The sequence below is a fragment of the Apium graveolens genome, chromosome 7 (genome assembly GCF_009905375.1).
Source record: "Apium graveolens cultivar Ventura chromosome 7, ASM990537v1, whole genome shotgun sequence".
NCBI classification, from domain to species: Eukaryota; Viridiplantae; Streptophyta; class Magnoliopsida; order Apiales; family Apiaceae; genus Apium; species Apium graveolens.
In genome coordinates this window covers 266,314,410-266,330,890 of record NC_133653.1, presented here as the reverse complement: position 1 = coordinate 266,330,890, position 16,481 = coordinate 266,314,410, and the positions used below count along the sequence as shown (strand labels likewise).

The following is a 16,481-nucleotide window of genomic DNA, read 5'->3' as shown; positions in this document are numbered from 1 at the left end:
AGAAGGAATTTTGACAAAGTATCATACCAGGCTCTAGGTGCTTGCTTCAATCCATAGAGTGCTTATAAAAGATAGTAAACATATTCTGGAAAGTTTAGGTCTTCAAAACCAGGAGGCTGACTGACATACACTTCCTCCTCCAAATCTCCATTTAAAAAGGCACTCTTTACATCCATTTGATAGACTTTGAAATTGGCATGGGCTGCATAGGCAAGAAAAAATCTGATAGCTTCAAGTCTTGCAACAGGAGCAAAAATTTCATCAAAATATATCCCTTCCTGTTGACAATAGCCTTTAGCAACCAATCTGGATTTATTCCTTATGAATATGCCATTCTCATACATCTTGTTTCTGAATACCCATTTGATGTCAATAGGATTCTTGCCTTTTGGTTTGGGTACCAGCTTCCATACTCCATTCCTTTCAAATTGGTTTAGCTCTTCTTGCATAGCTAGAACCCAATAAGGATCCAACAAAACTTCTTCTACCTTCTTTGGCTCTTCCTGTGATAGGAAGCTGCTATATAGACATTTATCTTGAATTACTTTCCTTGTTTACACTTTGAAGATGCATCATCAATAATTAGTTCAAATGGGTGATCTCTAGTCCATTTCCTTTGTTGTGGTAGATTAGCTCTAGATGAAGAGGCCTCATAGTTGTCTTGATGTATGACTGAGTTTTGATTAAAAGAAACTCCCCCTGAGTTTGGGGATCTTTGACTTGAGGTTGGGTTCCTTTCTGTGTGTGATCTAAAAGAGCCTTCAATTCCTATTGATGGTTCAACGGATGTTGAGTTTTTCCTTTTGACGGATGCTGCAGTTTGTCTGTCAACGGATGATGCGCCTTGTCTTTCAACGGATGTTGCACTTTGTCTTTCGACGGATGTAGAATTCTGGGCTTCATTTGCTGCTGATATTTCTGCATATTCCTTAGAAATTATTTCTTGATCACTATCATCATAGTTCATGTCAACATTGTCAAATTTGAGGCTTTCATGGAAACCTTCATCTTACAGTCCTTCAATCTTCTAATCATCAAACATAACATGTACATATTTCATAACAATGTTGGTTCTTAGATTGTAGACTCTATATGCTTTTCCAACATCATATCCAACAAAGATACCTTCACCAGCTCTGGCATCAAATTTTCCATGTTGCTCAATTTGATTCCTTAGAATGTAGCATTTACATCCAAAAACATGAAGAAATTTAAGAGTTGGTTTCCTGTTCTTGAACAATTGATAAGGGTTCATGCATTTTGCTTAATTAACCAAAGAAATATTCTGAGTGTAGCATGCGGTATTTACAGCTTCATCCCAAAAGTAAGTTGGTAATTTTGATTCTTCTAGATTAGTCCTTGCAGCTTCAAGTAGAGATCTATTCTTTCTTTCCACCACTCCATTTTGTTATGGATTCCTTGCTGCTGAAAACTCTTGCATGATCCCGTTTTCTTCACAAAACAACCTTATTGCAGAGTTTTTGAACTTAGTTCCATTGTCACTTCTTATTCTTCTAACTTTGAGATCAGGATGATTGTTGACTTGCCTTATATGATTGATAATGATTTCACCAGCTTCATCTTTAGATCTAAGGAAGTATGTACAAGAGAACTTTGAGAAATCATCCACTATCACTAAACAATATCTTTTTTTGAGATTGAGAACACTTTGACTGGTCCAAACAAATCCATGTGCAATAGTTGCAGTGGTTCCTCAATTGTAGATTCAAGCTTCTTGAATGATGTTTTGATTTGTTTTCCCTTTTGACATGCATCACACAATCCATCTTTTGAGAACTCAACTTAAGGAATGCCTCTTACTAGGTCTTTCCTGACTAGTTCATTCATAGTCTTGAAGTTCAAATGAGACAGCTTCTTGTGCCATAGCCAACTTTCATCTTGACTTGCTTTGCTGAAAAGACAAGTGATAGAATCTGCATTGGATGAATTGAAGTCAGCCAGGTACACATTTCTTTATCTCACTCTAGTGAGAACCACTTTGTTGTCCTTCTTGTTTGTAACAACACGGGTTTCTGAATTGAAATTTACAGATTTGCCCTTGTCACATATTTGGCTGACACTCTAAAGATTGTGTTTGAGTCCATCCACTAGAGCAACTTATTCAATGATGACATTGTCTTTTGAAATCAAGCCATATTCCACAGTATACCCTTTGATGTCATCTCCAAAAGTAATACTTGGGTCAGCTCTCTCCTTGAACTCAGTGAGCATGGTAGAATCTCCAGTCATGTGCCTTGAGTAACCACTATCTAGATATCAAATATTCCTTCTCTTTCCCTGATTTCTTGAAGAACTGACCTTTGCTTCATCTGATTTGGCCATTAGAGCTAGATTGACATATCTTGTTTATTCATCTTCATCTACCTCATCAGCTGCCCAATCATTTTCTTGAGTAAGGAAAACCCTTTCTTTTTGTTTGAGCAAATCAAAATATTTCTTTTTGTAATCCACAAGCTCAAACTTTCTTTTCTTAGAATCAGGCTTTCTGTATTCATTTGTAAAATGACCACTCTAGCCACATTTGAAACACTTGAATTTAGATTTATCCACCATGTTTCTATTTGGCTTGGTTGCTCCAAAATTCTTTTTGAATTTGAGCTTGGAAAATCTTCTTGATAGGAAAGCTAGATGTTCATCTATGTCCTTCATTTCATCCTGACTAAGACGATCTTTATGCTCAGCCATTAGCCCTTTTTCTTTGCATTCACAAACCCTTGAGTTTGATGCAGATTCCACAGTTTCAACCTTCATCTCCTTCACTTTCTCTTGTTCAGCTACCAAAGCAATAGATCCTCCCTACTTCCTTCATTTCTCTAACTGCTCATCTTGTTCCAACTCAAGCTCATAAGTTTTATAATGCCATATAGTCTCTCCAAAGTAAACTCCTATATTGAGAGTTTTTAAGAGAGACAATCATAGGCTTCCAGTCTTTTGGTAGAGATCTAAGAAATTTTAGGTTTGAATCTTTTGTCTGGTAGATTCTTTCATGCAGCTTCAGTGTATTTATTAGTTTTTGAAACCTACTAAAGATGTCACTTAAAGACTCACTTTCTTCATAATGAAAGTGCTAATACTATTGTATGTGAAATTGCATCTTATTTTCCCTCACTTGTTCAGTTCCATCACATATAATTTGAATTGTATGCCAAATATCCTTAGCAGATTTACAGTTGATAAGATTATCAAACATATCACTATCAAGACCATTGAACATAATGTTCATAGCCTTTTTATCTTTATGCACTTGCTCAATGTCTTCATATGTCCATTCTGATTGTGGCTTTGGAATTGTCTGTTCATTTCCAGCAGCTCCTTCAGCATCTGTAGCAGCTGTTCGAGAAATATGAGGGTCTTTTTCGATGCAATCAACATACCTTTCTTCTTGAGAGAGAAGATGCGAGTGCATTTTCACCTTCCAATGGTGATAGTTATATTTATCCAGAAAAAGGATCTTTACTCAAACATCCTCCCTACTCATGTTGTTAGTTATTTTGATCTTTAAACTCTTAATGTGTCAAGAGCTTGCTCTGATACCAATTGTCATTCCCAAACAATCTAACAATAGAATTACAGAAGGGGGGTTGAATGTAATTCTTGGTTTCTTTTGGAAATTAAGAAAACTCTTTAACAAAATATATCTGTGTTTGAATATGCAAGTGTGCGGAAATCAAATATATATGTGTTTAATACACAAAGTAATTAAACACAAGGATTTAAAAACTTTCTGGTGGATTGATCTTTTCCACTAGAGATATATATTGATTGAGAACTCTGTGATGTAAGAATGCACACAGCTGCTTATAAGTAAAGGTACAAAGAAAAAACAGAGAAAATTTCTAACAGATGTAGCATTTTCTATTTCTCAGTTCAATCTTTTGATTCTTAATCTACTTGCTACTCTTGGTTTATATATCACCAAGTTACATATGAAAAAGACAAACATATAAAACAAAATGTCTAAGTCTAATCACATGTTTTTTCATCTCTCTATCCAGCATCTTTGTATTTCTTCAAGTAAGCATGGAAATGGAAATGCTTCTTTGTTCTCATAAACCTGCAAATAGGCTGCCACATTCCTTTTGTATACAATCAACCCATGTGACTGTCAAGTAACTATCAACTGATATTTGAATTTGTTATCCGTCGAGACTTTGTAGATTATCCGTTGAGTCTCAATTGGATCATTCGTTGAGAGTATCTTGAGTCATTCGAATCATCCGTTGAAAGTATTTCCATAGCAGTTGACACAATTTCATTTATGCAAAATTACAAGGCATCTAATATTTATAATTAGCCAACCTATTTTGCATATCATTTTAGTAGTCAACATGACTTAAAATATCCTACAACCTCTAATTCTCTAAGACATTATAGTATATAAGAATGTGCTACAAAAACTTATTTAAACAGAAGCTACTATATCAACGGATGAACAAGTGTGGTTATCCGTTGATAGTTACAAAAATCATTTAATTAAATCTACTAAGGTATTTTGGTGAATTATCATCAAACTTACAACATATTACTAACAAGTGTTGTAAAAATATTATATAATAAATTTGAAAGTATTATTGATACAAATGAGTGTAAATTAAAATTAAAAATTGAATACGTTATCACTATCCAACACACATTGACAAACAACTTATACGTTCTTTTTTAAACTTTTTTTTGGGTAAAATGACTTTTAACTTCTTTAAAAACACCAAAAGGTGGAGCATCATTGAATATCTTAAATGCTTAGAAGTTTATTCTCTAACTTAACCTGAAAATATCTTTTAACATAATTAAAAAAACATCAGATCCGTGTGATAACTAATTTTAATATTTATGATTTTATATTTTATATAAAATTTTATATTTATTTTGAAAAAAGTAAATTATGATATATGATATATTAAACATGTATTTATGAAGTTAATGATATAAATTATTTCTTATACTATATTGTTGACAGATTCAAAACTTAGGTAGTTATTTATTAAATTTAGGAAAAATTTAACATATTTTTTGGAAGATTTTAATCGATCAATCAATTTATCAAAAATCAACTTATAAAAGTATAGTATAAATATAGCTAATTATAGGAGGTCTTATTTAATATTTTATATATATTATAATAGTTATATAGTATTATATAAATGTTTAATTTTTTTGGTTAGATTATAAAGACAAAACAATAACGTTTCCAAATTGTTCCATTGATACAGGTTGGTTACAATATATTTGGTCTTTTGAGTCTGATTATTTGATTTTTCGGCCCCATTTTGATTTTTACAAGATTATGTGGCACTGTGCAAAGATAGTATGACTGCAATAAATCTTGATCTACATCTATACTATATTATAACAGACGAAACATTAAAAGTTTGGTAGTCGGTCGGTCGGTACCCGATAAATTACTTAATTCCCCTTATTAATATAATATAATATTAATATTGTCGTTAACTTACTTTATTGATTTGATTGATATTAAAACATATACAACATTACATGTATAAATTAGTATTGTACTCAAATACTGATGGTCACCATATTTAAGTACAATTCTGATTTTATCACAAACGTCTCCCTAAATTATACGTCCCAAAAGGTTTTCATAATCTTCGAACAAGTAATCCACGCGGACTCTCAAACAAAATAATCACCGAGCTACTCACCCACAGTTTCAAACTTTTTTTCTTGGTTATATATCTATATATACTATTATATTAAAAACGAAACAATAAAAATTTAGTTGGTAATCGATCTGATCACTGTAATTATAGTAATATTTAAAATAAAATACTCTCATAAACAGATTAATATTCACAATATAAATATATAAATACAAATAGAATTATAATATGTCTAATAATTTTGATTTAAATAAAATAATATATACTATTACATAAAATTATACTATTGATCTAATCCTAAATCAAAAATAAAAATAAATTACGTACAATTAGTTGTATTTGCAGTCTCGGATTAAACTAAAATAATAAAGACTGATAAAAATTCGAAAGCAAATTCGTTTGGTCGATATAATGTCATCAGGCTAAAATAAAAAGATAAACGGACTGAAATAAATTGAAAGCAAATTCATTTGAAAGATATAATACCATCACACTAAAATAAATTATACATATTATCAATTCGGTCTAAAACATAATAATATTCATTCAGGGCTAAAATAAAATTAAATAAAAAACTAAATATGGATTAGGTTGACATAAAAGTCTGATACTAAAACCAAGTTTTGTTACCTCGGGGTAAAACAATATAATAAATACTACTGATCTACTTAAAATATATTTTATTAAACCAGGCAACAGTATAATGCGTTGGTTGATATAATGTCATTAGAATAAAACAAAATATGTTATCTATTCGGCTTAAAATAAAATAATATTTAACCAGAGCTAAAATAAAATTTAAAATAAACTACATGTAATTAGATGGTTGATATAACGGGCCTTTGGCTAAAACAAAATAATGTACGCTAAAACTAAAATTAAATTCACACTAAAGGTAATTTTTGTATTATTGATCCGTGTTAAAATAAAATTAAGGTCTACCTAATTCGTTGTTAGGTATAATGTATGCTTAGGATTGTGGGATAACTGGGATCCGATCGTAACATCCAAAATTTTAAAAGTTTGATTATAGATATGCGTGTAAATGTTTGGGTTTATATAATTACGGGTTTTTTCAATTTCTGTAATATCTACTATTTAATAAAATGAAAATAGAGATAATTTCTTAGTTAGTATAATTGCGTTGGACTAAAATAAATCAATACATGTTATTCATCCGGTCTAAAAAAATTATACTATTTGGTTCATGATAAATCATAATTAAAATAAGAAAATTACTATACCGGCTAAAATAAAATAATATGTACTTTTATTCGGGTTAACATAAAATTTTTATTGTTGATACATAAATTTTTTATCATTGATCCGGGTATAAACAAATCAAACCAAAATAAATTTGAATAAAATTAGTTAGATTTGTTCGGTATACTAATGTAAAGATAATTCGTTTACCATTGGTGTGAGCTAAAATTTATCTTTTAATTAAAACGTAATTATTTTTTGTAAACACGCCTATGAATTTCAACAAACTAAATCTTGCAATTAGTGATATTTCTTTAAAAACTAAAATTTCACTAAATTATACACATACATATTTAAAATAATTATCAAATCATATTTTTTTAACATAGGTAACCCGCAGCCGCTACCCTTCGGGTGCGCACTGGGTAAACCCTACGGGCTCACATAATAGCATGCAAACTACGTGAACCAAGGTAAACCGTATTTAAGCAAAAGGCTCTGACTTATGAGGCATAATCATAAATTCTCTTCCTGTGGGATTCGAACCTGTGACCAAGAGGATAGTTTTCCTCTCTTTAACCAACTGAGCCAACCCTTGCGGGCTTATCAAATCATATTATCAAAAAAATCTAATAAATAAATTCAGAGTTTAAAATTTTTACTTCAAATTAAATTCAAAAATTATTTAATATTAAAAACAATCTGTGCATCGCACGAGTTTTAGTCTAGTATTAATAAACTACAAACTTACTAATCTTTCAGGATAAAGTTTACCTATTTGACACTAACTTATTTTTTCTTATAAATTGTACATGTGTTAGATGTACTAAAACAAAGTTATGATATATGTTTTTACTTTATTTTTATTTTTATAGTTATTCTTATTTAAATATTTTTTATTTATCATAAATAGGTGTTTAGAATTTTATATTTATTATAATTACATTTGTTTTCTTATTTTTAAAAATTTTGTACTAAATTTCTAAAATTTATATTTATTATATGTTGTATACTTAAATCGATGGTTCTCTCTCTCTCACTCAACGACTCTTTCGTCGGCGTCGGTGGCAACAATTTCAAATCGGAGCAAAATGGAGCAATTAGAACTCAGGATGGTGGAAATAGAGGCAGAGGAAAGATAGTACAATTTGGTGATTCGAGGAAGGAAAAGCTTGATAATGGCGAACAAATCCTTAAGGATTTTGTTTCGGCTCACAAGGATCTTTTGGACAAAAAGACTAATGAAAGCTTCTTCAGGGGAGATAAGCAAGCAGTTACGGAAGCACTCAATCAGATTCATCGGAGAAGTCTACAGAATAGAGAGGGCTTGGAATGGAAAGAGAAAGCAAGAGTGTCTCTAAGTAGTAAAAATTCACAGAAAGCTAAGACATATGCTCAGATTTTGGAATCTTCAGTGTCTAAGGAATCGGTTATTTAAGAAATCAGGATTGATAAACAAGAGGACTGGAAATCAATTCAGAACAAAAAGAAAAAGTATAAGGTAAGTAATATTTCAAGTTTTACTATGTTTTTATATAACATCCATGAGCAAGCCAAAACTTGGGAATTATGGGATTGTTTTAAATCAGCTGGAAAAGTGCCGGATATAATTTTACCAAGGAAGAGAGATAGGAACGGGAAAAGGTTTGGTTTTGTTAAGAAAATATTTAAATTGGAGGCGGGGAAAATTATTTTGAATGGTAAGGAGAAAGGGGGGATTTGCTCTAAAATCAAAATGAGTTTGAATGAAAAAGCAGTTAGGAAGGAGCAAGTAAAGGTATTGTTAAGCAATAGGGGTTTGGGTTCAAGTCGATAGGGAAAGTTTAAAGAGCAAAGTAAGAAGACCGTTGTGCAAGACAAAGTAAAGGAAGTTCATAATAAGGAAAATGTTGAATCAAACCCGGGGACAGAAATGTTTGAGTATATTGAGGCTGTAATTAATAAGGATGTTGAAGATGGGCTGTTTGAGACGAAGGTGGTGTTTTCTAGATTTGAAGAAACAACTAGTTCTTTGCAAAATAAGTTAATTAAAGAAGGATTAGACAAGATAAATGTAATAGGTTTAAGTTCCAGAAAATTTTTGCTGGCCAACATGAGTGACAAGAGTTGGGAGGAAATTGGACTGAATGTTTTCCGTAAATGGTTTAGCCTTATAAGAAATTTTTGGATAATGATTTGATTATTCCTAGGACTGCTTAGTTACAAACTCCAGGCATTCCTATGAATGTTTGGCTGGAAGAAAATCTTAAGGGATATACAAGATGTATAGGAGACTGGGTTTCTTGGTCCTGTCAAATAGATGGTGAAAGTGAATTCTTTGATCCGATAGTGTGTGTCTCTACGGACAGGCAAGATAAGATTGATGAAGAAATGAATATTTGGTTAACGGGCGAATCTTTCCAGTAAGGTTTGCTGAGATAACAGATTTAGGAAAACTTAAAGGGAAAATTGAGCCTATGTGTGCTTCAAGCAATGAGATCAATTTAGTCATAAAAAATGGTAGTAATGATCAGATGTTAGAATTGGAGGAATCAGAGAATCTTGAGTCTCTAAATAAGGAAGGATATTTCTAGCTCTTTAGCTAGAACAAGGGGGAACCCAATTGTTGTGGCAGTTGATGATGGGAACTTGATAAAAGGGTTCAATAGTATGAGTAATTCTAAAAAAATGTTACTGCACAACTCAGAAGTTGATGGGAAAACTATTTTGTTGGAAGAAGCTTTAAAGCAAAATAGTACATTAATAGAAAAATGGCAGACTGTTAATGGTAAAGAATTGATAGGTAAACAAGTACCAGTCACTTTTTAATGTAGGAAAGAGGCAATTCAAAGTTCAAATTCATCTTGTCAGGAGGAAGGAACTTTGGACAAATCTGACAATTTAAATCAGTGGATTCAGTTGGAAACTCACAAGGATCTTTATGTAACGGATTGGTGAATCTAAAAGTTAAAGGAGTGGGACGGCCTAGAAAAGTTGGCAGAAAAATCAAGAATCCTTTTATCTTGAAATGTAAACATGGGCTAGGGCATAAACATAAATTTGGGAGAAGTAAGAGGCTGGGACCTTACTTTAGTAATACTAAGAAGTTGGGAACAAATAAGAAACAGAGGAAGGCTCAGTTGAGGAGATAGCAAATGAAATTATAGAGTGTGCTGAGCTGATGGGGTTAAAGATTTTGGGGAATAAGGAGGTTGCTTTGAAAAAAGTAGCAACACAGTTGCAGCAGGGGGAACTATGAGGGATTCTTTGGATATGGTTCTCTAGTACTTAACAATCAGTTTTTATGTCAGCCAAAAACATTAAGATAGTTTCTTGGAATTGTAGGGGGTAGGGAGTACAATTAAAAGAAGAATGATCAAAGATTTGATGAAGGAAGTGGATGCAAATATACTTTGTTTGCAGTAAACTAAGTGTGTCAGTTGGATTAAATTTTTGGGGAAAATCAATCTGGGCAAATGATCAACATGGTTGGTTAATCCAGAATTCAGAGGGTTTGTCTGGAGGACTGTTGATAGCTTGAGATGAATTGTCTTTTAAGAGTGTTGGAATGGCTTCTTATAAGAATTTCCAATGGATTCATTTTAAAGTCATATCCTCTGAGGAATCTTTTCATGTGTTGAATATTTATGGTCCTCTAAGCTTGCAATATAAGAAGAAATTATGGGAAGACATTTCAGTTGTTATGGGTATTGCCAGAAATGAGAAAATTTGTATAATGGGGGACTTCAATAGTATTAGGGATGATAGGGAAAGTGTCAATTTCACATATAGAAGGTGGGATGTTCAAGGTTTTGATTATTTTATTAAAAATAATAACTTGTGTGATATAATATTGGTAAATAGGGAGTTCACTTGGTTTGGTCCTCATGGTAAATGCAGCAAGCTGGACAGATTCTTAGTAAATGATAACTGGTTTTTAACTGGTTGCCGGGAAGAACTAGCTCTTCATAGGATGGTGTCTGATCGTAAGCCAACATTGTTAGCGATTAATCAATTCAAGGGAGGTCCGGTACCCTTTAAGGCTTTTAATTGGTGGTTAAAAGAGGAGGGGATTAGAAAGGATATGGATGACTTTTGGAAGCAAGTCAAGACTTCTGATTCTAAGGAAAATTTCCAAGTGCTGCTGAAAACGTTCAAGTTAGGTTTGAAGCATTGGAGTACAGGGTCTAAAGATAGTCTAGATTTGCAAATTGAAGAATTAAAATCTAAGTTGGAGCTTTTTGATATGAAACATATTTGGAATGATTAGGTTCTAAAGTGTACTTGAGATTTAGCTTTGTGTTTTAAAAAAAGAGATTCCATGCTTAAACAAAAAGCAATGTTACATTGGAATCTGCAAGGGGATAAAAACACTAAGTTTTTTCATAAGGTCATACAGAAAAGGAAATGCAAAAACAGAATTGAGAAAATTATTTTGGAAGATAAGTTGGTGAGTAGTCCTGAAGGAATCAAAGAAGCTTTTTTCAATACTTCAAAGGCATTTATAAAAAAAAGAAGTTGGAGGTTTTTCAGTTGGACTCCTTGATTAGTTCTAGGCTGAGTTCAGAGGAGGCTAATCAGCTAGAGAAAATTTTTTGCTTGGAAGAGGTTGAGGAAGCTCTGAAATTCTTCAGTAATGATAAGGCTCCAGGCCCCGATGGTATGAATATGAAGTATATTAAGGAGTTTTGGGACTACCTCAAAGGGATAATTTTAGATGACTTCATTTCGTTTGCTGAGAAAGGTGTGTTATCTTTTGGGTGTAATTCTTCTTTTGTTGTACTTGTACCTAAAGTTAAAGTGCCAACAATGTTGAGAGATTTTAAACCAATAAGTCTAATTAATAGTGTGACTAAATTGCTAACTAAAGTGTTAGCTCAGAGACTTAAAAATGTTTATGAGAAGCTGATTGATGAGCACCAATTTGGCCTTGTTAAGGGTAGACAGGCTGCAGAGAGCATTATGCTGGTTAATGAGGTGTATCATTCCATGAAAACTTCAATTAACCCTTGGTTAATTTTAAAGCTGGATTTCGAGAAAGCCTTTGATACTGTTAACTGGGACTTCTCTTTTCAACCATGGAGTGTTTAGGCTTGGGAGTTGGTTGGATTAAATGGATAAAGGACTTGTTTGAGTTTATTAGGCTTTCAGTTCTGGTTAATGGATGCCTTTCTAAAGAGTTCAACATCTCTAATGGGCGGAGGCAAGGGGACCCTTTATCCCCAATGCTCTTCAATTTGGCTAGAGAAGTACTTAGTACGATGCTAGTCAAAGCAAGTAAGTTGAGATTATTTGAAGGTTTGCAAGTCAGGAAGGCTGGTAGAACTGTATCACACCTGCAGTTTGCTGACGACACAATTATTTTTTTAAAAGGTACTATACAATCATTAAGAGGAGTCAAAAGAGTATTGCAATGCTTTCAGCTACTTTCTAGCTTGAAGATTAATTTTCAGAAAAACAAGCTATTCTCATGTCACTTATCAAAGAAGGATATGGCTTCTTTTGCTGAAAATCTTGGTTGCATGGTAGGGACTTGGCCTTTAATATACTTAGGAAGTCAAATTGGATTAAGTCCAAGGAAATTCATTTTTTGGAAGCCTCTAATTGATAAATTTAAGAGCAAGCTAGCTAACTAGAAAAGGGATAGTTTAAATCAAGCCGGTAGACTATCTTTAATTAAATCCACTTTGGATAGTCTTCCAATATATTGGGTTTCTTTGCACAAAGTTCCAGTTGGAGTTTGTAATCAATTGGAAAGAATTAGAAGGGATTTCTTCTGGGGAAACGTTTATGAGAAAGGAGGAATTTGTGTTTAGAAAATGCATTTAAAATCTTGGAATTTGCTTTGCAAATCTAAAAAGTTAGGGGGTATGACTTAGCCTGCTTCAGCAAAGAAATCTAGTGCTCTTATGTAAATGGTGGTTCAGGTGGCAGTCTGGTAGAAATGCTAGCTGGAATGTCTGGTTGAGAGATAAATATACTTGTGAAAAGTGGGAGGATTTGGAAACTCAGAGAAATTCAAAGTCCTATTCAGTCCTAGTTAGTGATGTGCTTAAGGCAGTTGCAAGTTTGTCCGGTATAGGTTTACTAGGTCCAGGAAGCTTGAAATGGGAAGTTTTTGATGGAGAATCTGCATTGTTATGGGAAGATTTGTGGTTTGCAGATAAGGAACTACTGGACAAATTTAGTAGGCTTTATTGTATTTCTAAGTTACAATTCAAAGAAATTAGAATTGTAAAGGTTTTATGGGATTGTTATGATAAGACAGGTGAAGTTTTTTGGAAAAGAAAGCTAAGGATTTGGGAATTAGATGAGTTGACAGAGCTTGGTAAGATCATATATTCTATCGAGTTGAGTAGCAAACAAGATGTGCTGATTTGGGTTCCCTTGGGAGATCAATATAGTTGTAAAGCTGCTTATGATCTAATAAGTAAAGAATCAATTTCCAACAACAGTTCTTGGGAAGTTATCCGGGGGTTTAAGGTTCCAGAATCAGTTAAGCTTTTTTTGTGGAAAGTACGCTCTAAAATAATCCCAACTAAGATATGGTTGGCTGATAGGATTAATAGTTTTAAAGGGTCAAAAATTTGTTTGTTTTGTGCTGTTGAGGAGGAGTCTCTTGATCACTTACTCTGGGGATGCATTTTCTCTAGAAATATATGGTTTTTTGTACTTGATTGGTGGGGCATAACTTCTAAGGTTCTTATAGGGGACTTGGAGTGTATGTGGAAATCTAGAGATTTGTTCTCTCAAACTAGTATCAAGAAAGTTTGGTCCAATGTTCTAGTGTCCACAATTTGGACCATTTGGTTGTATAGAAACAAATGTCTATTTCAGACCAGCTATTTCAGTTTAAATCAAGTATATTTTCTAGTCCAGAGAAGAGCTTTGGAATGGAGCTTAGCAAATGGAATTCTTAGCAAACAGAGAGCTCAATGGTGGAGAAATAATCCCGTTGGGGCTGTTACAGCAAGTGAAAAAGATTTTTGGTGGGATTTAGTTTTTAGGGAGAAGTTTGATATTATTGTTTTCATTGATGGCAGTTATAAAAAGATTCAGGGGGAGTAATAGCAGGAATTGGTGGAGTCATTCAGTCAATATCATGGGAAATGCTGCTGCAATTTGCAGGTCCTTCAGAAGCTTCATATGTTTTTGAAGTAGAAATTTCTGCTTTGATTACTATGTTAAAGATTCTAAAGGAGAGTAGTTGGCAACTTAAGTACATTTTAATCCTAACAAACAATAAGTTGTTGGTTTCCAAGACTAATTTGGGTGATCTCCAGAAGAAGCTATGGAACTGTAAGCTTTTATCAGTTCAACTTAAGTATATTAGGAGAGAGTGGAATGCATTAGCAAATGCAAATGCTAAAAGAGGAGCTTATTTGGTAAGCTTAGAGTTGAGCGGAGGGTAATTCAGTTTTTTCCCATGCATGCAGCTTAAGAGTAATAATGTATTAATGGGGCACTTTTTTTGGGTTGAGAGCTTTTTTGGTTACATTTTATTTTAGAATTTTATAGGTCTTTAGGCTCATTTAATTTTCCTATAGTGTAATTATGTTAACTTGGGCAAATGAAAAAGTTTCCGGATTCTTCTTGGGAGCTTAATCGGTTGCTTAGGGAGATGTATTGATTTGTAGGCGTAAATATCACAGCTTTTAGGGGGTCTCTTTAGTAGCTATATAAGCACCAATGTTACATGCAGCTGTTTAGTGTCTTCTAGTATTTCATTTTATCAAGTTTATAGAAGAGCTTGGTTAGGATTTTTTCTAGTTTTCTTCAATGGAAGCAGAAAATGTCAATGTGAATGCAAGGTGGTTGATGCCCTGGAAGGGGATTATAAAATGTAATGTCCATTGCTTCTTCTCTCAAGAAGCATTGCCTAATGGGCAGCATTCTGGGATATGAACGGTCTTGAGAGATGGGGGCCGGGGTCATTTTTCATATGACTGCTGGTTCATTGGACTTTGAGGATCAACGAGAAAATGAACTTCATGCATTGCTTGAGGGGCTTAAGGAAGCTTATTTCGAATGTTACAAGAACCTTATCTTGGAAACGGATCATGTGGATGCTTATTGGGATCTGTATAACTCAACAGTGATAAGGGGAATGCCTCAATATGCACATGTGTTGTGGCAGTTGAATCAAAGAAAAACAGATAAGAACTACAAATATGAATTGAGGCTCGTTGATAGGGAAACCAATGCATTGGCGGCTTATTTGGATGAACATGGAGCTCGTAATTGGGGTCGGATAGTGATTGTTGAAGAGGATTTTGGCAGAATTAAGGAACTCTGGTATCTGGATATGTGACTGAGAGATATTGATCCCACGTTTCGAGCTATCAGACAAGGGGAGATTGAGCTTGTTGTGTTACGGGATGAGGTAGTTGATCCTCATTTGGATGTTCTGCATGCAAATGTGGAGGATGATCAGGGTCCGGGCTTGCAAGGTGTTGCGTTGGCTGGTGAAAAAGCTGCTGGTGAGGGAGTGGGTAACAATGAGATTGAAGGTTTTGAGGTGGTGATTGGGCTTCAGCTGAAGGGGCTGATCTTGGCAATGGAGGAGCTCAGGAACAAGATGAAGTCGTAGAGCTGTGAAGAAGAGGAAGTTGAACATTTGCTTTTGTTTATTTATTTTTAAATATGTTTGATGGTTTGAACTTTAATGGGATGCTTATGTTTGTTAATGGACTTATTAGTTTGTTTAAGTTTAGTTTGGTTGGTTAAGGTTAATGCTAAGCAGGGTTTGTTGTATGGATATTGGTTGGGCTCTGCCCTTTATTTATATTATCTGCTTTTCAAAAAAAAAATTTGTTGTATACTTAAACAAATTATAATATATATTATATTTTCTAGTTCAATTTTTAATTAAAAATTCATTTTCACTCTACACTAACTTAATTTAGTAATAAAATCTTATTGTCAAGTTAGTTCTTACAAAATGAGTTGAATTCATGTAATTATATAAATAGTGCAAATTAAAATGAGAAAATTGCAATTTACATCGCGTCCAAATTCAATTTTGTATACTTATTTTTATAAATTATATTTTGCATTCCTTTTGTTTGAAACCCGATACAAATAACGTCCGTTTTACCATATTTTGTTTATAAGACATGGGCAAATTACGTATTTCAGCTTAAAAATTAATTAACATATATTTTACATATTTCAATTTATATTAAAAATTGAATTATATATATATATATTATATTTTTGAATTTTCGAGTCATACTACTAATTTGAATTTCATTTTTATTTTAAGGTGTTAATTCCAAAATTTTAAAATTTCACAAAAAAATATATTTTAAATATCTATTAAAAAATTAATTTTAATCGTATAATAAATTTTAGTAATAATTTCGTTGCATCGTCTTTTTTAATTATTTGACGTTATTATTATTTTAATATGTATTTAAGAGGAATAATTCATTAAAATAAATAATTTTAACTCTTTTCAAATTATAACTAAAATTTTAAATATTTAATATTAAAATTTCTATTTTACCCCTCATTATTTTAGTTGTAACTGTACATGTGTGCATGTTGCATAAGAATTAAAAATTAAGGGTAGCAAATTATAATTTATGAAAATAAATATAGAATATTATATTTGGTTCAAAATTAAAGGATGTAAAATACAATTCTCTCGATTAAATT

At 32.7% G+C, this 16,481-nt stretch overlaps 1 protein-coding gene across 1 annotated transcript; it reads left to right on the top strand.

Moving 5' to 3' along the window:
* The first annotated feature begins 10,389 nt into the window (after positions 1-10,389).
* Positions 10,390-11,091, top strand: LOC141674889 (uncharacterized). The gene has a single exon (XM_074481588.1). It carries the CDS (start codon positions 10,390-10,392, stop codon positions 11,089-11,091), a length of 702 nt encoding a protein of 233 aa, XP_074337689.1.
* The last annotated feature ends 5,390 nt before the right edge of the window (positions 11,092-16,481 follow it).

Bases quoted from the DNA above. Each gene is read 5' to 3' on its own strand.
- LOC141674889 (XM_074481588.1), top strand. From the start codon at position 10,390: ATGGCTTCTTATAAGAATTTCCAATGGATTCATTTTAAAGTCATATCC.